The sequence below is a fragment of the Camelus ferus genome, chromosome X (assembly GCF_009834535.1).
Source record: "Camelus ferus isolate YT-003-E chromosome X, BCGSAC_Cfer_1.0, whole genome shotgun sequence".
NCBI classification, from domain to species: domain Eukaryota; kingdom Metazoa; phylum Chordata; class Mammalia; order Artiodactyla; family Camelidae; genus Camelus; species Camelus ferus.
Genome location: NC_045732.1, coordinates 46,707,500 through 46,730,316, shown reverse-complemented (window position 1 = coordinate 46,730,316; position 22,817 = coordinate 46,707,500). Strand labels below are relative to the sequence as shown.

The following is a 22,817-nucleotide window of genomic DNA, read 5'->3' as shown; positions in this document are numbered from 1 at the left end:
CTTTGTAAGAGGCTAGGGGCAGCCCATTGGTGTATAGCTTGTAGTTTAAACAGTGAATTTGGTATCCAATAATTGTAACATATAAAAAAAAAATCTGTAAATGCCATAGACATACAAATGGTATTGTGGAGAAAGACCAAGGAGTGATCACATCTGGTTGGAGGAAAAAGTTTCAGAATGTAGTAGCATTTGAGATGTGCCTAGAAAGATGGTTAAAAATGGAAATTACAGGCTTTCCTGAATGTAAAAGTAATAATACTCATTGTAGAAAGTTGGAAAATGGAATATTTTTAAAATTAAAAATAAGCTTTCATCCTAGCACTCAGATATCTTTGTCAACTTCCTGATGTATTTTGTTCCAGATATATAGTTATTTAAGCTAATAAATTTGGAATAATACTGTATATATAGTTTTTTTATCTTTATTTAACCTAACATCGTATTGTGATTTCCCTATGTCTTTTGAAGCCATGATATTTAATGGTTACATAATATTCCATCTTCTAGTCATGTGGTAATTATTTAAACTAATCTTTTATTGTCAAATACTTAGACTGTTTATGGGTTTGTTTTTTGTTTGCTTGTTTTTGCTATTCTAAGTAATGTTATGAAGAAACCTAACTGTATCTGTCACTGTTCCCTTAGGATAGATTTCTAGAAGGACCAGTGCCTAGATCAAAGGGTTTGTATATTTTGACTCTTGATGGTAACAGTATTGCTTTCCACAATAACAAAGTTTCAGAGTATATCCCACTGCACCCATATTGGATGTTAACACTTAGAAAATCCAAATGGGCAAACAAGAAAGGTATCTCATTGTTTTGATTTGCATTTCTTTGGCTACAAAAGTTGATTTTTGAATTTTTTTTTTAAATGCCTGACAGACGAGATAACAACATTATCTTCTTACTAAAGGCTCCCACATTTATACCACTAACCCAGAGCTCTCCTGACCTTCAGACTCAAACTTCCAACACCGTACATGGATGTTTCATAGACATCGCAAACTTGCTCTAAGTTGAACCCTTGGCTTTTTCATCCCCAGAGGTGCCCCTACACCCCAGTCTTCACGAGCTCAATGAGTGTACCACCATTCACCCAGGTGTTTAAGCCAGAAACCTGGGAATTAGCTTCGATTCCTCTCTTCTGAATTGCCACATGCAGTCCATCAGCAAGGCCTGCCAGTTTTAGCTACAAAATGTACCATGTCCTGTTTCTTTCTGTCTTCACTGGCATACCTTCATCTGAAGGTAAGCCACCAGGATCTTTCACCTGATACAACCAAACCACTAATGAAAAGACCTGCATGATCTGTCATCTCTCTCCAGTCTCATCTTAGATCATACTCCCTTTGTTCACTAAACCTCTGCCATGATAGCCTTCTTTCAGTTCTGAACCAATCCAGCTCTTTCCTTCTAGAGTCTTTGTACGTTTTGTTCTCTTTGTATGGAATGCTCTTCGTTTATCTGTCTTTCTGGGCTTTGTCTTTCTCCCTTACGAGAATGTGTACTCCATGAGAGCAGGAGCCATTTCTCTCTTGTTCTGTGTGGTATACCTAGCACAGGGCCTGGCATATGGAAGGTGCTCAAGAAATATTTATTGCTGATAAGCAGAAGGAACAACCTGAGCAAAAGGGTAGTTTGAGGTATGTACAGGGAATGGAGAATAGTCTGGTTTAATAGAAGCTAAGAGCAGTATCAGCAGAAGACTGCATAAGAAAGTGATGTGTATGGAACATTGGAAGAGAAGAGAGAGGCAGAAAGACAAGTTAACATGTTATAATAGTACTTCGACTGGGAAGAAGTGATAAAAATGAAGTAACAGCCATTAGAGAGATTACTTTTGCAGGAAGCATTTATATGAGTAGAAAATACATTGCTCAGATCCTTATTTACTGCCTATAAGTCCTCCCTCCCCACCCCATGACTGCATGCTGAGGCCATCCTACATAAAACACCTAAATGGTGTGTCCTCTCTCTCCAGACCTGTTTCTTCATATGTCTTCTCTACTCTAATTCCCATCTTTGAGGAGTAAGTGTAAGTCTTGTTGATTAACTGCACCTGCATTCTTTCTGCAGAAATGGAGAAGTAGAAGCTAGGTAAGTCATGAGTCTAGTTTTATATTTGCTGAATTTAGGTCCTGAAGTGACAACTGGACCACCATGTGTGTAGACAGATCGAAATGTGTAACTAAAACTTACGAGACGGTTTTGTAGACAGAAAAAAGCCAAGGATAAAACCTTGGGGCGAATTAAGGGAAAAGGACAAGGAAGGAAAAAGCAATCAGAGGTAAGAGACTCAACAAGGTACATATGGACAGAAGTACTTACAGGAAGAAGCCTGAGGAAGAGAGAGCAATGTCATGTCCTCTTTGAAGCTTCTCCCTACCTGTCTCCCCTCCCAGATACTGTAGCACTTAGTTTGTTACTTACGGCATAACCATCTGTCATTGGAACGTCTAAAGGTCAGAGAACTTGACTAATTGTATCATTGTATCCTTGGTGTGCAACTCAGCAGTTGGATCATCGTAGGTACTCGAGGGATCTCTGGGAAAGACAGAGTGATCATCAGAAGATGGAAGCAATATGGTGTAGCAGAAAAAGCCCGGGCTTTGGAGCCCGGCAGACCTAGGGTGATCAATCCAATTCCCGCCACCTAATAGCTGGGGCATCATCTAGCTCCTCCTAACCTCAGTTTTTCTCAACAGCTAACAATGTTTATATTATATTGCTGCTTACAAAGCACTTTCATGAGTATTGTTCATTCGATCCTCTCAACAACCCCATAAAGCAGGTATTATCCCATTTTAGAGATAAGGAAATGGGCTCTGAGTATCGACTTGTCCAGAGTTACATGGCTAGTAAGTGGCCAGGCTAGGATTTAAACTCAGGTCTTTAAATTCCCAGTAAATTCCCAGTTCTAGTGTTGTTTCCACTACAGCATAGAAAAGAGAGGAGAGAGGTCATTTGCAACGACAACATGGATTGAGGGAAGGTGTTTCTAGGTTAGGGGAAAGGCAGCAGTAGAGTGAAAATTTTTAACTGCTAATGACAGGGAGGAGGATAGAGTGAGGCCTGAAAGAATGTGGGTGGGGACAGGGCTGATAGCAAAAGTGGAGTGGTAAAGAGAGTGCCTCAGTAAAGACATTAGCCCCTTAAAGACGAGAGGAGGAAAGGTGAAGCTACAGAGATTTTGAGGTAAAAAGGGCAATGGAATTTCTCCGTTGGCTGGCCATCTGGTGAGCGTGATAATGGCATGGAATCCACAAAAGATGAACAAAAGGATAGCTGAACAAGAGTGACCGTTCAGCCGAAGTTTGATCATAGGAATTTATAGCTGACTCCTCTGACACAAATTTGTCATTCGTTATCTCTTTCAGCAGCTCGGGAACAGAAAAGGGGAGTGATGAAAGTTGCCCAGAGTCAGAATGGTGACAGGCAGGCACTGGGGAATTCAGGGGTGACAGGGAGTGTTTCTGTGTCATGGCTCACCATCGGAAATCTAGAACAGTGATGAAGGTCTAAGACAGAGGTTTACAGTCTGTCCCTTGGAGCCCTAAGATTCCACCGCACCGCCTGGGTAGGGAAGATGTTGGGACCTCTCCTCTGATTTAACCAAGGTGGATTTTTATCTGTTCTTCCTTATGGAGTTCCAGATAAGCTCTTATAAGAAGAAAGAGTTCTGCTGAGACAGAAAGGTTTCAGAAACACTGGCCTCAAAGAACAGTTGTTCAGGAACTTAGAAGTCCCAAAGATGACTAGGAGCAAGGGAGTAGAGAAGAAGGAAAGACCAGAGAGCGCAATTAGACCGTACATGCGCAGAGGATGGGAAGGAAGCACCAGAACCTTATTCAAAGGCCTGGTAGATTAACCCAGAGTTTACCCTGGATTATATACATTATAAGGCCCTGGTATTTTATTTTTCCTGACTTAAGTACATCCAGGAAAGAGGGTAGGGGTAGGAGTGGCACCAGAGTTAAATGTTCTGAAGTGATACCTGTAATAGCATTCATCAACTAGGAATTGGCCTGTGTAGTGTTTCACTGAGAAGGCCACCTACGGTGATGTATGACAGTTATTTGTAACATTACAGAAAGTGCCTACTTGTTGAGTAAAAGAGCAGAAGAACCAAGTGTTTACAATAAAGAATGTTTCCAGATCAGTGGTTCTTGACTTTTCATGGGTCCTGGACCTCCTGGATAATTTGGTTAAAACTACATTACCTCTCCCCCGCCCCCAAAAAATGCATACACAGAATTCTGTACAAGATTTGGGGGAGTTCAAGGATACCCCTCCCCCCAAGCTGTCCATGGACCAGAGATTAAGAACTCCAGATTTGGGTGAACACCTGCAGAGGAGCATCTGATTCTGGAGGTCTAGAGTGGGGTTCCAGATAGATATTTCAAGACACTTCTCTTGTAAATTGTAGCTTTCCTTGACTCCTCTCTTTCCCTAAAGCCCTCACATCCAGTAAATCAGCAAATCCTATCCATTTTATATTTTAAGTACATCTACATCTCACCACATCCCTATTTCAAGTCACTATCTCTCACCTGGATTATGGCAGTATCCTCTAAATTGATTTTCTTGCTTCCACCCTTGCCTTCCAGCCTGTCACACTCTACACTCCACATAGCAGCCAGAGTGGTCCATAAAAAGTTTTCATGTCACTGTATTCATGTCATGTATCGTTTTAAAGCCTTCAGTGGCTTTCCCATCTCACCCAAAATACCATGACATTTGATATTTGGGGTCTTACTTCCTGCAGAGTTGTACAAATTATGGCCCTGGCTGCCTCTCTGACCTTGTTTCCTATCATTCTTTGTCACTCCATGGCAGCCATGCTGGCCTCCTTTCTATTACACAAACATACCAGGCCAGTACTCTCCCACCCCAAGCCCTTCATATCTGCTTTTCCCCCTTAGAGTGCTCTTTCAGATACTGGCATGGCTCGCTTCCTTAGTTCCTTGAAGCCTTTGCTCAACTTTCACCTCTTCAGAGAAGTGTCGCCTCATCACCTCTACTTTTACACCTCACTCTGTCCACTTTATCTTGCTTTTTGCTTCTTCATGGCACTTAGCACCACCTGACTCTATTTCCTTTGGTCTGTCTGCTCCCACTAGAATGAAAGCTTCAGGAGAGCAGGAAGTTTCTTGTGTGTACTGCTGTGTCTCAAGCAGTGAGAACAGTGCCTGTCACACAATAAGTACTCAGTAAACAGTAGTCTGATGAGTGATAGGTGACATACTAGAATGCATCCTGAAAAATGCAGGCAGGGTGGATATGAGTCTTTAAATTATACTAGGATGAGTCAGAAGAGCTGGAAATGTTTTGCCCAGAAGAAAAGAAGAGATGACCATTTTTTTAGGCCATGTCAGAAGGAATCCCTGCATCAATGGCAGGTAAATGACCCCTAAGATTCTATGATTATTTGAACTAAATGGACACTGTATGATACTGAGCACCCACCTAGTAAAGGTTGATGTCCTAAAGTTACTAAGGCCCTCCCATCTCTAAAGATGATGGGAGGAGTTGCTCAGATCAGGTTACTTCTATATTTTTCTGGCTTCAGAATATTTCTCAGCCTCTGCTGATCCCTCCCTTACCGTCCTGAGAGAACTGCCTTTGGTGGCAAATTCTGAGTTGTAGAATCTGTATCTTTGCCAAAGTGGGACTCGACATCCTGATGATTTGCAAAGGTGAAATCTTACTGTGGCCTTCTTTTGAAGGAATACTGCTTTATGTTTAAGTTCATGGGTAATGCTTTTCTGTGGAACAGATACAAGCAGAAGAAGGAGATGGAGCATAGGTTGTCAGCACTGAAATCTGCTGTGGACAGCGGTCAAGCAGATGATGAATGTGTTCGTGAATATTACCTTCTTCACCTTCGAAGGTGGATTGGTATCAGCTTAGAAGAGATTGAGAGCATTGACCAGGAGATCAAGATCCTGAGAGAAAGAGACTCTGCAAAGGAGGTAAGCCTGGTCCCTGTCTATATAGCTCAAAAAGCTACTGTCAGAGGTTTGAATCTTCTCCAGGAGAGTAATCAAATTAAAATCCTCTTAAGTCTCCATAAAATCATTGTTCCTACTGAGATTAGTAGAGGAAGGCTAAAGGTTCACCAGGATAGCTTTCTCTCTAGTTTAGGGTAGCATTCACCCAGTGCTTTCTAACTAGGTAACACACTTGCAGTCATTTGTAATTTTGTGACATGCCGGGGGGTGGGGGGAGACTGCTCTCAAGTGGAAATTGGTTTTGGCTGTGAGCATTCATGACTGCTGAAGGAAGGCAGAGGTAGACAGGCCTTTAAAAATCTGTGCTTGACTGTAATAAACAGGAAGAGGGAGAGGCTGGGAAAGAAGAAAAGAACTGGAGAAGAAAGAAAAGAAAAAGAAGGTGAAACAAAAGACATTGAATGTGTTTAGGTTGGGGGAGGAATCGGAATTTAACCTTACACAGTGACGCACTCTCACACCTTAGTTCAGCCAAGTATGGGACACAGCAAGCACCTCTCAGTGCACAAAGTGTTGGGCACGTTGGTAAAGAAAACTTGGTGTAACACCACTTTGGCTGTCTCTGAAGATCGCAACTCTGTTTTGGGGCTGCTGCTTCAAAATATCAAGCTCTGCTGCCACTTATTTTTTCATTCAGGATATAACATGAATTGAGTTGAACCTACCCGCTAGTTGCAGGCATTTATTTAAGTCCTCAGAGAAACTTCGGGCTAATTTGATTTGTACTGATAGAGCCCAGGAGCTTTTGCCTCAGGGTAACATCAGCCTGGCTCCTTGTGTCAGAGAATCAAAGAACGAACCATTAGTAATCTAAGGCCACAAGGCCCCTTGAGCATAGCTGGATGAGTGGTTTTTAAGCATTATGAGTCCGGACTCTTTTGGATCCTCCCCTGTCTCCTTCTTTGTTTTTGTGTTTCGTTTTTATGCTCTCTCATTTGGTATTGGGATTGGCCCTGGAAGTGATTGAGTTTAGAACCAAGTGAACACCTTTTCTTTGACTGTATTTTGTTTCAGTATGCCCCTGGACAGCCAAGGTTCCTTGGCACATTTCTGTACACCTATATATGGGAGCTACTAACCCATTCTCCCCCACTTGCATTTAGGAACATCCCCTTCTAAAACACCCTCAGGAGCTCTGGCCAATTAATAGCATTATTTATATTGGACTGAGTTTTAGAAGGATCTTAATTCAACTGTAGCACTGAAGGCCAGGCTGAGGAAAGGGGCTTCAAATTCAGCTCAAGGGATTTAGATGGAACATGGAAGAAAGCTTTGGAATCTTCCTCTTTGAAGTGGAGAGTTTTAAAGTTAAGTAATTTTTCACTTGTGTAATGGTTCCTAGGAGAGCTTTCTCTTCCTCACTTTCCAGTAAGGTACTTGGGCCTCTTCAGGAGAGGCTAACCAACCTCTACCATTAGTATTCTGCAGACATATCTTAGGGACCGATAAATAGGGAGTGGGTGGATTTTGAATCCAGGGATTTTCAAACACCTGAAAATTTGAGTGCCTGCATAGTGGGATGGGCAAAATGGCCAATGCACTTCTGATAATTAATTTCCTTTTTAGGCATCAACCTCTTTCTCATCTCGTCAGGACAAGCCTCCGATGAAACCCTTTGTTCTCACTCGGAACAAGGCCCAAGCCAAGTAGGTAGTACTAAAGAGTGGGTTGCCTTTGTAGGCCCCCTGCTTTTGTGGTTCATTTGCAGCGCATGAGTAAGAGACAGACTGGGCATTGTTAAAAGGTCATGGCTTCACCTGGCGAGGCTGTTCTTTCTTCAAAGAGATGTTATCTCTTCTCATACTTTCTCTTGTCTCTCTTTAGGAGACATTTCCCTCACAAATGTGAGCTTAAAAATAGGCTCAAAAGGAAACCAACAAAAATAAATTAACTAATTAAAAACCGAAAGAAAGAAGAAAGGAAAATAATGGAGAACTGTGTACTTTAAAGTTGCTTCCCATTGTTGCCTTCAACTGCAGTTCTCAGAAGGACATACCTGCCTATCTAGAATTTAATTCTGAGTTGTTGAGATACTTTTCCATAGGGTGGCAGAAGCAGCTCCTTCTTCTGTATGTCTTTTAGACCCACCAAATCAAATGCCCCTTCCACAGGATCATCATTCCTCTGCAGGGCATTAGCCTGTGGGATTGCTTCTTGGGTAACAGTTCTGGGTTATTTATCTTCCCATGAAAGCTCTTGCCTTTAATGCTCCTTCCTGGATACTTCTTTTTACAATATCCTTACAGGAGTTTGTACAACTCCTCGGAATACAGCTGAGTAGGGGAGCGAGGATGAATGCGGCTTTCTAATAGTGCTGTTTATGTTTACCTTTCTAAATGCAATGTGATTCTTGCAGAGTATTTGGAGCTGGTTATCCAAGTCTGGCATCTATGACGGTGAATGACTGGTATGATCAGCATCGGAAATTTGGAGCATTACCAGATCAGGGAATAGCCAAAACAACATCAGGTATGAAGGGGTGGGAGGAGAGTAGTTAACACTACTACACTGCTGGTCCCTAACTCTCTGGCAGTTAAATTCAGACCAAGTATTGTTGCCCTTTAGAAGCAAAGGGAATCTGGACAAAAGTTCTTGAGTAACAGAAAGATTCTAATCAGTGTTTCATTTCATTTATCTTAAGGTTTTACTGAAGTGTAGTTGATTTACAATGTTAGTTTCAGATGTACAGCAAAATGATTCAGTTATACATATACATACGTGTATATATTTTCTTTTCAGATTCTTTTCCATTATATGTTATTACAAAAATTGAATATAGTTCCCTGTGCTATACAGTAGGTCCTTGTTTATCTATTTTATATATAGTAATGTGTGTCTGTTAATCCCCAACTCCTATTTATCCCTCCCTGCTCTTTCGCCTTTGGTAACCATAGTTTGTTTTCTGTATCTATGAGTCTGTTTTTGGTTTGTAAATACAATTTGTATCATAAAGTTTATTTTTTGAGTGGACTTAACTACTTAGAAATCTAGTTTTAATTTTATTTGTAATTCCTTTTTTTGAATATTGCTATACTTTTATTTTAAAGCAAATTCCTGTTACTTTTTTATCCCTTTCTTTTAATATTTAATTAAATATCTCTTTTTCTGTGATTATCTTTGTTTGGATGAACATAATTGTATATGTTGAAAGTGTACAGTGTGATAATTTGATAAGCCAGACAAAGACAAAATACATACGATATCACTTATATGTGGAATCTTTTTTAAAAAAAGTTGATTTCATAGAAAAAATATAATAGTGGTTTCCAGGGGCTGGAGGTAGGGTGAAGTGTGTGATGTAGGTCAGGTGGTTGAAATTTTTAGTTTTAAGAAAAATAAGTTCTGAGGATCTAATGTAGCATGGTGACTATAGTTAACAACATGGTATTGCATTCTTGAAAGTTGCTGAGGGTAGATCATTAACATTATCACCACACACAAGAAGATTAACTAAGTGAGGTGATGGATGTGTTAATTACCTTGATCTTGGTAATTGTTCCACAGTGTATATGTATGTCTCATCATCATGTTGTACACTTTTGTTTATAATTTCTTACCCATGTTTGGGGTCAAACCCTGAGTCCTTTAAATCACTTGAATATTCAAGCTTGAACAATTATACATTTTACTGGAAATTTTATTTAAGCTTTAAAAATTATTGAAATAGCATACAAACAAAAAAGCATATACAATATATACACATTTTAAAGATATGTATATACATATATACTATGTTGTTTGTATATATGTGTATGTGTTTACATATATATGTGATATATTACACTTTAAAGAATTAACATTAAAATAAGTACTCATTTAACGATTTCTGTGCTTAATTAGTAGAAAACTAGCAATATTGTTGAAACCCCTAATATCTCCTCCTCAACTGTATCTTCCTCTTCTCTTGAAAGTACCCAGTATCTTTAATGTTTTCAATATTCCTTTACTTTAAAGTTTTAACACTCCTATATTGATTCTTCAATTTTGCCTGCTCTAGAACTGCATATAAATGGAATAATACTGATTTCATTTATTATTAAAATAAATAGCAGATGATTCTGGGAGGATGGAGGCAGTGGGGCAGGACAGTTTTTAATCTCTCTAAATATCATGCCATAAAAACAGACTGAACAGCTAGATAGCAAAGCCAAAAATCCATGGATAGCAGTTGTGCTTCTGGTAACAGAAGACTCAGTCATATCAGGCCACCCCTCCTATAGGTAACAATTGCAAACTGAACAGAATATAACAGAACAGCTATCTGAAGGCCCTGAGAGCAACCAAAAGCAGACATAGGCTCTAGGGCAGTCAATACGTAGGGAATGGTACTTGGAACTTCTTGAGGGAAGGGACTTCAGCTTGCTATATTCTTGGTGCTCAACTTGGCAATTAGATCATAGTAGGTACTTGGGAATGTCTTTGGTAGGGAAATGTGGAGCAGATAGTCATTAGAAAAATGGAAGCAATATGGTACAGCAGAAAAAGCACAGACGGACCTGGAGTAACCAATTACTCCTGCCACTTAACAGATAGGACATCATCTAGCCCCCTGAGCCTGTTTTCCTCATCTCATGTATTATCTGACTTGATCCTCTTAACAACCCCAGGAAGCAGACATTCTTATTTCCATTTTAGGACGAGGAAATGGTGTCTGAATACTTACTTACCCAAGGTTAACATAGGTAGAAAGTGGCCAGGCTAGGATTTTTAACACAGTCCCTAAAATTCCCAGTTGCAAAGCTGTTTCTGCTATAGCACAGAGAAGAGAACAGTGGTCATTTGAAAGGGTTTCCTGTTTTTTAATAGCTTTTCACCCACAGGCAGGCTGTAGTTGCTGTGATGTGGAGGTAGGTAAAACTTGGATAGAAAATTGCAGTCTTATTAGTTGAGGAATGAGAGAACTAAGTTCAGGGTGACTGTAGCAACCAAAAAGTATCCCAGGAGAGAAGTACAGAGGAGGAGCCCTAATTCTCTATATAAACCCTGCCCAAGTCTCTGGCAGACTCCAAAGCTATGCATGCACAGGATAGACTCCAAGCACCCTAGGCAGGGCTAAAATAACTGAGTGGATAATTCAGTGGCTGCCCAGTGCAGAGGAAACAGAATTTGGGATTTTGGTTCTAGACAAATTTACTAAATGAAAATTAGCTAAAATGAAAAAATGAATACTCTTTAGAGGAACAAAACAGAATTCAGAATCTCTACAGCATACCATTCCCAAAGCCTGGGATTCAGTCCTAAACTATTGTGCATATGAAGAAAACAAAAAAAAAAACAAGAAAATGTGACTTAACACTCAAGAGGAAAAGCAATCAATGGAGACCAACCCCAAGATGACTCTGATGTTGAAATTAACAGACAAGAACTTTACAGCAGCTTATTTCTATGCTTAGAGGCATAGAAATGTGCTTGTAATGAATGAAAAGGTAAGAAATCTCAGAGAAGTAGAAACTATACACAAAAAATTCTGAAACTGAAAAATACAATACCTGAAGTTTAAAACAGACTCAGATACAGAGAAAAAATGGGTGGTTGTCACAGGAGAGGGAAGTTGGGGAGTAGGGGCAAAATAGATGAAGGGGATTGAGAGCTACAAATCTCCGGTTGTAAAATAAGCCCTGGGGACGTAACATACAGCATAAGGAATATGGTCAATAATATTGTAATAACTTAGTATCGGGACAGATGGTTACCAGACTTACCTTCGGAATCATTTCATAATGTTTGGAAATGTCAAACCACTGTAATACACCTGAAACTAACATAATATTTGTATGTCAACTATATTTCAATTTTTAAAAACCAGATGAGCCTAATTAATAGATTGGCAATGGCAGAAGAAAGGGTTGGTTAGCTTTAGATCAATACAGGTTAGTCAATCTGAAAACAAAAAAGATTGGAAAAAAGTGAAGAGCCTCAGTGACCTGCGGAACAATGTAAAAAGGTCTATTATATGTACAATTGGAATGTCAGTAGGAGAGAGAGAGAAGGGGCCAGAAAAAAAGTATGTGAAAAAATGATGGCTGAGGTGGCTGAGGTTTTCCCCAAATCTGTGAAACACAAATTTAGAGGTTCAGAAATCTCAGCAAGGCCTAAGCAGGTTAAATACAAAGAAAACCACACACATAGGCACATCATAGTCAAACTGCTGAAAACAAAAGAAAAAGAAAAAATCTTGAAAGCACCCAGAAATAAAGTACACAATACATATAGAAGAACAATGATACGAATTGTTGTCAACTTTTCATTTGAAACAGTGGAACCCAGAGATAGTGAAGCAGTGCCTGAATTAAAACACTTAATAATAAGCTCAGTATCATGTGTCATTAGGGAACTGCAAATTAAAACAACTGATCCCACTACACCCCTATAAGACTGGCCAAAATTCAAAACACTGACAACACCAGATGCTGGCATGGATAGTGGAGCAACAGGAATGATCGTTCATTGCTGGTGGGAATGCAAAATGGTACAAACACTTTGGAGAAGACAGTTTGTCAGAACTAAGTAATCTCTTACCAACCAGCAACCATACTTTTTGGTATTTGCCCAAGTGAGTTGAAAACTTAGGGCCACACAAAAATTGCACACAAACGTTTATAGAAGCTAATTTATTCATGATGGTCAAAACTTGGAGGCAACCAAGATGCCCTCAGTAGGCAAATGGATAAATAAACTGTGGTACCTCCAGATGATGGAATATTATTCATTGCTAAAAGGAAATGTGCTATCAAGTCATAAAAAGCCATGGAGGAACCTTAAATGTATATTACTAGAAAGAAGCTAATCTGAAAAGGCTACATACTATATGATTCCAACTATATGACATTATGGAGACAGTAGAAGGATCGGTGGTTACCAGCAATTAGAGGAGGAGGGATGAATAGGCAGAACACAGAGGATTTTTAGGACAGGGAAACTATTCTGTGTAGTGCTGAAATGGATACATGTCATTATACATTTTTCCAAAGCCATAGAATGTACAACACCAAGCGTGAACCCTAATGTAAACTATGGGTGAGTTTGGGACTTTGGGTGATAATGATGCATCAATATAGGTTCATTGATTATAACAAATGTACCACTCTGGTGCTGGCTGTTGATACCAGGGGGAGACTGTGCCTGTGTAGGGTAGAGAGTATATAGGAACACTGTGTACTTTCCATTAAATTTTACTGTGTACCTAAAACTGCTCTAAAAAAAAAAGTCTATTTAAAAAAAAATGCAAAGAGACAAAGCTATAAAGTCAATAGAGAAATTAAAAGGGGAGAAGGCAAGAAAGAACAGAGGAACAGAAATTAGATGAGATGAATAGAAAACTGATAGCAGAATGGTAGATCCCAATCCAGCCATATCAATACTTACATTAAATGTAAATGGAATAAACCTTGAAATTAGAAATAAAAGATGCACTATCAGACTCAACTGCATGCTATCTACAAGAGATGCATTTTATTTATATATTTAATTGAATTATAGTTGATTTACAGTATTATATTAGTTTCAGGTGTACAGCATAGCAATTCAGTATTTTTGCAGATTATATGCCATTATAAGTTATCACAAGATAATTACTATCATTCCATGTGCTATACAATATATCCTTCTTGTTTATCTATTTTATACATTGTAGTTTTTATCTGTGAACCCCATACCCCTAATTTGTCCCAAAACACTTCCCTTTCCCCTTTGGTAACCACCAGTTTGTTTTCTATATCTGTAAGTCTGTTTCTGTTTTGCACATCCATTTATTTATTTTACTTTTTAGATTCCACATATAGTGATATCATACAGTATTTATTTTTCTCTGTCTGAACATAATACCCTGTAGATCTATCCCTGTTGCTGCAAATGGTGTTATTTTTTATGACTGAGTAGTATTCCATTGTATATATATACCACAACTTCTTTATCCAGTCATCTGTTGATGGACACTTAGGTTGCTTCTAAGTCTTGCCTATGGTAAATAGTGCTGCTATGAACAATGAGGTGCATGTATCTTTTCAAATTAGTGTTTTCATTTTTTTCTGGACATATACCCAGGAGTGGAATTGCTGGATCATACAGTAGTTCTATTTTTGGTTTTCTGAGGAACCTCCACACTGTTTTCCGTAGTGGCTGCACCAATTTACATTCTCACCAAGAGTATACAAGGATTCCCTTTTTCCACATCCTCTCCAGCATTTGTTATTTATACACTTTTTGATGTTAGCCATTCTGACAGATGTGAGGTGATACGTCATTGTGGTTTTGATTTGCATTTCTCTGATGATTAGCGATGTTGAGCATCTTTTCATGTACCTGTTAGTGGTCTGTATGCTTCCTTTGGAAAACTGTCTATTCAGGCCTTCTGCCCATTTTTTGATTGAGTTGTTTTGTGTTTTTTTGATATTAAATTGTATAAGCTGTTTATATATTTTTGAGTTATTAACCCTTTGTCAGTCACATCATTTGTAAATATATTCTCCCATTCTGTAGGTTGTCTTTTTTGTTTTGTCAGTGGTTTCCTTTGCTGTGCAAAAGCTTTTAAGTTTAATTAGGTCCCATTTGTTTATTTTTTAAATTTATTTTACCTTAGGAGACAGATCCAAAAAAATATTGCTACAATTTATGTCAAAGAGTTTTCTGCCTATATTCTTTTCTGGGAGTTTTATGGTTTCAGGTTTTAAATTTAGGTCTTTAAACTACTTTGAGTTTATTTTTGTATATGGTGTGAGGGAATGTTCTAATCTCATTGTTTTACATGTAGCTGTCCAATTTTTCTAGCACCACTTGTTGAAGAGACTGTCTTTCCTCCATTGTATGTTCTTACCTCTTTTGTCATAGATTAATTGACCTTAGTATGAGTTTATTTCTGGACCCTGTATTCTATTCCATTAATCTATGTGTCCGTTTTGTGCTAATACCATGCTATTTTGATTACTGTAGCTTGGTAGATAGTCTGAAGTCTGGGAGGGTTATACCTCTGGCTTTATTCTTTTTTCTCAAGATTGCTTTGACAGTTCACAGTCTTTTATGGTTCCATATGAATTTTAGAATTATGTTCAAGTTATATGAAAAACCATCATGGGTATTTTGATAGGGATTGCATTAAATCTGTAGATTGCTTTGGATTGTACAGCTATTTTAACAATATTAACTCTTCCAATCCAAGAGCACAGGGTATCTTTCCATTTCCTTGTGTAATCTTCAGTCTCCTTAATCAGTGTTTTATAGTTTTCAGAGTATAGGTATGTCACCTCTTTGGTTAAGTTTATTCCTAGGTATTTTATTCTTTTTGATGCTATATTAAACAGTATTTTTTTTTTACTTTCTGATATTTGATTATTGATGTATAGAAATGCTATTTCTGTATATTAATCTTGTATCCTGCAACCTTGCTGGATTCATTTATTATAATAGTTTTTGGGTGGAGACCTTAGGGTTTTCTATATATAGTATCATGTCATCTGCAAATAGTGACGGCATTACCTCTTCCCTTCCAATTTGGATATCTTTTATTTATTTTTCTTGTCCGATTGCTGTGGCTAGAATTTCCAATACTATGTTAAAGAGAAGTGGCGAGAGTTGGCATCCTTGTCTTGTTCCTGATTTTAGAGGGAACACTTTCAGCTTTTCACTGTTGAGTATGACGTTGGCTGTGGATTCTTCTCAAATGGCCTTTTCTGTATTGAGAGATCTTCCCTCAGTACCCACTCAGGGAGTTTTTATTATGAATGGGTGTTGAATTGTTAAATGCTTTTTCTGTGTCTGTTGAGATGATCATGTGATTTTTATCCTACATTTGTTAATGTGGTGTATCACATTGATTGATTTTCACATGTTGAACTATCCTTGTGACCCTGGAATAAATCCAACTTGATCATGGTGTATGATCCCTTTTTATGTTTTTGGATTTGATTGGCTAATATCTTGTTGAGGACTTTTGCATCTATATTCATCAAAGATATTGGCCTGTTGTTTTTTTATTTTTTTGTAACGTGTTTGTCTAGTTTTGGTATCAGGGTAACCTTGCAGAATGAATTTGGGAGTGTTTCCTCCTCTTCACTTGTTTGGAATAGTTTGAGAAGGATTCGTTCTCCTTTATATGTTTGGTAGAATTCCCTTGTGAAGCCATCTGGTCCTGGACTTTTGTTTGCAGGGAGTTTTTTTAATTACAGATTCAATTTCACTTCTAGTAATTGGTGTGCTCAAATTGTCTGTTTTTTCTTGATTCAGTTTTAGCAGGTTGTATGTTTCTAGAAATTTTTCCATTTCTTCCAGGTTGTCCAATTTTTTAGCATGTAACCGTTCATAGTATTCTCTTATGATTTTTTGTATCTCTGTGGTATCTGTTGTTATCGCTCCTTTCATTTCTTATTTTGTTTATTTGGGTCCTCTCTTTTCTTCTTGGTGAGCCTGGCTAGAGGTTTACCAATTTTGTTTTATCTTTTCAGAAAACCAGCTCTTGGTTTCATTGATCTTCTCTATTGTTCTTTTGTTCTCTATTTATTTCCTCTCTGATCTTTATTATTTCCTTCCTTCTACTGACTTTAAGCTTTGTTTGTTCTTGTTTTTCTAATTGTTAGGTTATAGGTTAAGTTGTTTGAGATTTTTCTTGTTCTTGAGTCCTGTATCACTATTAACTTCTCCCTTAGAACTGATTTTGCTGCATCCCATAGATTTTGGAATGTTGTGTTTTCATTTTCATTTGTCTTGAGACATTTTCTGATTTCCACTTTGACTTCATCATTGACTCATTGCTTTTTTTTTTTTTTTTTTTTTTTTGGTAGCATGTTGTTTAGTCCCGACTTGTTTGTTTTTTTTTCCCATTTTTCTTTCTGGAGTTGATTTCTAGTTTCATACTAGTTGTGGTCAGAAAAAATGCTTTATATAATTTCTGTCCTCTTATATTTGTTGAGGCTTGTTTTGTGACCTCTCCTTGCACGTGATCTCTCCTGGAGAATGTTCCATATGCAGTGGAAAAGAATGTGTGTTCTACTGTTTTGGGATGTAATGCCCTATAGATGTCTATTAGCTTGTATATTATATCATTTAAGACTACTGTTTCCTTATTGATTTTCTGTCTGAATGATCTGTCCTTTTGATGTAACTGTGTTTTGAAATTCTCCTACTATTATTGCATTATTGTCAGTTTCTCCCTTTATATCTGTTAGTATTTGCTTCATATATTTAGGCCCTCCTATAATGGGTACATATATGTTAACAAGTGTAATACCTCTTCTTGAATTGATCCCTTTAGCATTATATAATATCCTTCTTTGTTTTTTGTTACAGCCTTTGTTTTAAAGTCTATTTTGTCTGATATGAGTATTGTTACCCCTGCTTTGTCATTTCCGTTTGCCTACTCATTTCTTCTCCTTTTTGTTTCTACCATCGTGCTTTGATGATTTTCTTTTGTAGTATGCTTGGATTCCATCTTTTTGGTTTTTGTGTGTCTATTGTAGGTTTTTGATTTATGGTTCCCGTGGGGTTCATATATATTGACCCATTATTATATCTAGTTGTTTTAAACTGATAGTCATTTAAGTTCAAGCACATTCTAAGAGTTCTATATATTTTACTCCCCTTGCCCACCTATTGTGTTTTTGATGTCACATTTTACATCTTCATATTTTTCCCCTAAATGTTTTAGTTGCTGTCACAGTTTTTTGTCTTTTAATCTACATACTGACTCATTTAAGTAATCTTCCATCCTTACTATATATATGTCTTTCCTAGTGGGATTTCCCCTTTCCTATAGATTCTTTCTTCTTTTCTATTTAGAGAAGACCCTTCAACATTTCTAGGGTAGGTTTAGTATTGATAAATTCTTTTAGTTTTTATTTGTCTGAGAAATTCTTCCTCTCTCCTTCAATTCTAAATGATAATCTTGCTGAGAAGAGTATCCTAAATTGCAGGTTTTTCCCTTTCAGGACTTTGAATATATCATGCCATTCCCTTATGGCCTGCAAAGTTTTGCAGAGAAATCAGCTGATAGCCTTCTGGGGATTCCTTTGTGTGTGACTGTTTTTATCTTGCTATCCTCTCTTTAACTTTTACCATTTTAATTATGATATGTCTTGGTGTGGGTCTGTTTGGCTTCATCTTGTTTGGGACCCTCTGTGCTTCCTGTGCTTAGTTATCTGTTTCCTTCAGGTTTGGGAAGTTTTCAGCCATAATTTCTTCAAATACATTTCAATCTCCTCTTTTCTGTTTCTTGAACTCCTATAATGTGAATGTTGGCACAGTTAATGTTATCCTAGACGTCTTATAGATTGCTTTCATTTTTTTTTTCATTTGTCTTTCTGCTGTTATGATTGGGTGATTTCCATTATTCTGTCTTCCAGATCACTTATGTGTTCTTTTGTATCACTTAATCTCTTATTCATTCCTTCTAGTGTGTTTTTTATTTCAGACATTGAATTATCTATTTTTGAATGGGTCTTTTTAAAATTTTTCTAGTTCCTTGTTAAAATGATGAGTGTTTAGATCAATTTTTTTCCCTATTTCAGGTAACATTTTTTATTACCAATGTTTTGATTTCTTTATCTGGTAAATTGTTTATTTGCTTCATTACTCAGGGGTTTTCTCTTGCTCTTTCAGTTAAGAGTAGTTCCTCTCCCTCTTCATTTTACTTAACTTTCTCTACCTCTATGAATTTAAGTGAACAGTTACTTCTAGTCTGGAAGGAGTGTCCTTATATGGGAGCTTCCTTATGCAGACTGTGTGTGCCCAGTGCCTTTGGTGGGAGAGCTGGATTTGATGTGGACACCAGTCATATCTTTCCTCAGGGTGTGCTCACAGCTATCACCTTGTTAGGGGGTGTGGCTGGAGATGGAAGGGCCAGCACAGGGTGTAAGGCGGGACTTACTCTCTGCTCAGGGGCAGGGTCTGATCCCAAGTTGCTGGATTAAAAGGCCCGAGGTTCAGGTTCAGGCTGCTCTGTTCCCTTTAAGTGTGTGTTTTTCCTGCTCCCCACACCAGAGATCTTTGCCCTAAAGGAGGAGAGTGCTGAACCAAGTGGGGCTCATGCACCTACGGAGGTACAATGCTCTGCCTCTGTAGGTATCTGCAGCTTTGCTGAGATGCACCCCACAGTTGCATCTTTTCCAGGGCGGAGCATTCACTCATCTTGGGCTGGGGCACACACTGAAGCAGTTGCAGGAAACCCAACAGCCAAGCTGCCATCAGAAGTCTGGGATGCTTCTGGGGCGCTGCTTGAATAAGCACTACTAATGGCTGCCGCCACCCCACCTGGGCTCTGCCCTGCCTGGAGGCAAGCCAGCACCCATGCACTACTTACGAGTGAAGTCCAGGCTCCTCCAGCCTTTCTATCTGTTCCAGAAGCTCTCCAACCAGCCAGGAGCACTTGTCTCTTAAGCATAAGCTCCCAGGACTGGGACGCCTAGTTTGTGGCTCAACCTGCTCACTCCCCAGGGTGGGTGTCTGCCCCTACAATCTCCCTTTACCTCTCAGTCCCTTCCCAGGGGCACAGGTCCCAACCAGATCACTTTTCTTCCCATCCTACCTGATCATATGTGTATCTTTCTTACAGCCTTGGTTGTACAGGAGTCTTTCTGCCAGTCTCCAGGTAGTTTTCAGAGAGAGTTGTTGCACAGGTAGATATATTTTTGATGTGTTCATGGGGAGAGGTGAGCTCCACATCCATACTCCACCATCTTGATCTCCTATCAAGAGATGCATTTTAAATATAAAGGCACAGATTGGTTGAATGTAAAAAGATCAAAAAAATATATACTGTGGTAACAGTAAACGTAAGAAAGCTGCAGTAGCTACAGTAATATCACATAAAGTAGACGTCAAGACAAAAGGTGTTCCTGAATTTTAAAAAGGACATTTCATGCTGATAAAAGGGAGCATTTTATCAGGAAGACATAGCAATCATAAACGTTTTTGTGCCTAATAACAAGCTTCAGATTACATGAAAAAAAATTGACAGAATTAAATGGAGAAATAGACAAATCTACAACTATAGTTGGAGATTTTCATACTTCTGTTTCAGTAACTGAAAGAATTTCTAGACAGAAGATCAATAAAGACATAGATCTGGACAACACTAGCAGCCATCTTAACCTATTTGATATTTTAGAACAATAATATATCCAACAACTGCAAAATACACCTTTTTTCAAATGCACATCGTACACTCACAAACTTAGACCAAATAAGTGTCCATAAGTTTTCAAAGATTGAAATTGCACTGAATATGTTTTGACCACAATTGAATTAAATTAGCTATTGAAAACAACTTATCTAGGAAATCCATAAATATTTTTAAATTAAACAACATAATTCTAAATAACCCATGGGTCAAAGAAATCATGAAGAAAATTAGGAAGTATTTTTAACTGAATGACAATGAAAATCCATCAAAACTTGTGAGATAACAGCTAACGCAGTGCTGAGGGTGAAATGTGTAACTTTCAGTAGTTATTTAGAGAAAAAAAAGAAAGGTAAAATCAATTACTAAGGTTCTACCTTAAGAAATTGGGGAATATTAGCATTTAAACACATGGTACCTAAACTTTAAAATATGATTTAATTTACAATTACTCACAAAATGGAATAGAAATTAAAAAAGAATTTGGGGAAAACAAGAACAAAATAAGCCTAAAGTATATAGAAGAAAGGAAGCAATAAAGATGGAGACTCTAGAGGGAACTGGTGGTAGTTGTGATGCACAAAAGTTGAATATGTGTATACTCCTGAGACCTGGCAGTTTCACTCCCAGCTATATACCTAAAAGGAATGAGACCCTATATCCACAAAAGGCTTGTACAGGAATGCTCATAGCAGCAGTATTTGTAATACCCCAAACTGGACACTACTTAAATGTCCATACATAGTAGGATGGATAAATAAATCTTGGTATATTCACACAATGAAATACTTTTTAATAATAAGGTTAAACTGACTCTAGTTCTTCAGTTATAAGTAAGAAATATAGCTGAATTTTACAAACATAATTATGAGTGAAAAAAGCCAGAAACAAAAGAGCATAAAGTTCAGACAGGTGAAACTTGTATCTGCTGGTTAAAAGCCAGTATGGTGTTCACCCTTAGTGGGAGATCATGAATGGAACTGGACCTGAGAGGGACTTCTGAGGAGTTAATAATGGTTTTTAATCTTAATCTGGGTACCAGGAGGGGAGGGTATAGTTTAAGTGGTAGAGCGCATGCTTAGCATGTATGAGGTTCTGGGCTCAATCCCCAGCACCTCCCCTAAGAATAAATAAATAAACCTAATTACCTCTCCCCCACCAAAAATAATAAAAAATAAGAATAATTTTTAAAAATCTAGGTACTAATTATGTGATGTGTTCAGATGTGAAAACTGATTGAGCTATATACTGTGTCTGTGTATTTTTCTACATGTATGTTATACTTAAGTTAAAAACACAAAGTAACATTGTAAATCAACTACATCTCAATAAAAAATAACACGAAAGAAAAAAACTCATGGACAATATTCACAACAAAACTAAGTGACAGTGTATCCCCATGAAACTCAAAATAAAAACAATGGCAAATCATTCATAGCCACAAGATCAACAGGCAATTGGCATTTGTGTAGGAGAAAGCAGAAAGAGTTGACGGACCACTCCAAGACCTGACAAACAGGAAAATTCCAAAACGGCAAACAGGTATTCACTAAAAATCATGGCATTCTGACTGCTGTGAGGTGGTATCTTATTGTGGGTTTCCTTTGCATTTCCTGATGATTAGTGATGGTAAGCACCTTTTCATGTGCCTTTTGGCTGTCTGTATGTCTTCTTTGGAATAACATCTATTCAGGTCCTCTGCCCATTTTTTAATCAGATTGTTTGTATTGGGGTGTATGAGTTCTTCATATATTTGGAATATTAACCCCTTATTGGACATATCATTTGCACATATCTTCTCCCATTCAGTAGGTTGCCTTTTTGTTTTGCTGATGGTTCCCTTTGCTGTGCAAAAGCTTTTTAGTTTGATACAGCCCCATTTGTTTATTTTTGCTTTTGTTGCCCTCGCCTAAGGAGACATATCAAAAAAAGAAAATTGCTAAGACTGATCAGAGAGTGTACTGCCTGTTTTCTTCTAGATGTTTTATGATTTCAGGTCTCACATTTAAGTCTTTAATCAATTTTGAGTTTATTTTTGTAAATGACGTGAGAAAATGGTCTAGTTTCATTCTTTTACATGTAGCTGTCCAGTTTTCCCAGCACCAATCAGCTGTAAAAAATAATGAAATCTTGCCATTTGTGACAACATGGATGGACCTGGAGGGTATTATGCTAAGTGAAGTAAGTCAGAGAAAGATGAATACTCAAATCTAAAAAACAAAACAAATGAACAACAAAAAAAACCCACAAACACACAGTGAACAACTTAGTAGTTGCCAAAAGGGAGGGGAATGCAAGGATGGGTGGAATAGATGAAGGGGATTAAGAAGTACAAATTACCAGTTATAAAATAAATAAGTCACAGGGATGTAATGTACAGCACAGGGAATATAGTCAATAATACAAAAACTTGTATGGTACACAGTCTATAAGAATGTAGAACCATCATGTTGTACACCTGAAACAAATATATTGTAACTCAATTATACTTCAATAAAAAATTAACGAATAAGTAAATGAAAAGTGTGGCAGTTCAATTTAAGAATAGCAGTTGAAATGGGAGGGGTTTTGACTTCCAATAAAAAATGAATACATATAAGGGACCCAGGGTCAAGAAGTCTGAAAGGAACAGAGCAGTCTAATCCTTAGTGAACTCTTGAAAACGAGCCACCAGATCTCCCTTCTCGCACACAGTTCCAC

General features: G+C 37.9%; 2 protein-coding genes across 10 annotated transcripts in view; one reads left to right on the top strand and one right to left on the bottom strand.

The window, feature by feature from the left end:
- The window catches only part of P2RY4 (pyrimidinergic receptor P2Y4), a 152,954-nt gene that overhangs the window by 25,064 nt on the left and 105,073 nt on the right, over positions 1-22,817 (bottom strand). For all 9 annotated transcript variants that reach the window (XM_032475015.1, XM_032475014.1, XM_032475016.1 and 6 more), the window contains 2 exons: positions 19,524-19,683; positions 2,433-2,546 (listed from right to left, as the gene is read on the bottom strand). The gene's annotated coding sequence lies outside the window, so the exon portion shown is untranslated. The remainder of the gene's footprint in view (positions 1-2,432; positions 2,547-19,523; positions 19,684-22,817) is intronic.
- Positions 1-22,817, top strand: part of IGBP1 (immunoglobulin binding protein 1) — a 34,913-nt gene that overhangs the window by 4,535 nt on the left and 7,561 nt on the right. The window contains exons 3-5 of the mRNA XM_006193901.2: positions 5,779-5,974; positions 7,580-7,659; positions 8,370-8,482. Of these exons, the coding sequence (XP_006193963.2) occupies positions 5,779-5,974; positions 7,580-7,659; positions 8,370-8,482 (389 nt within the window). The remainder of the gene's footprint in view (positions 1-5,778; positions 5,975-7,579; positions 7,660-8,369; positions 8,483-22,817) is intronic.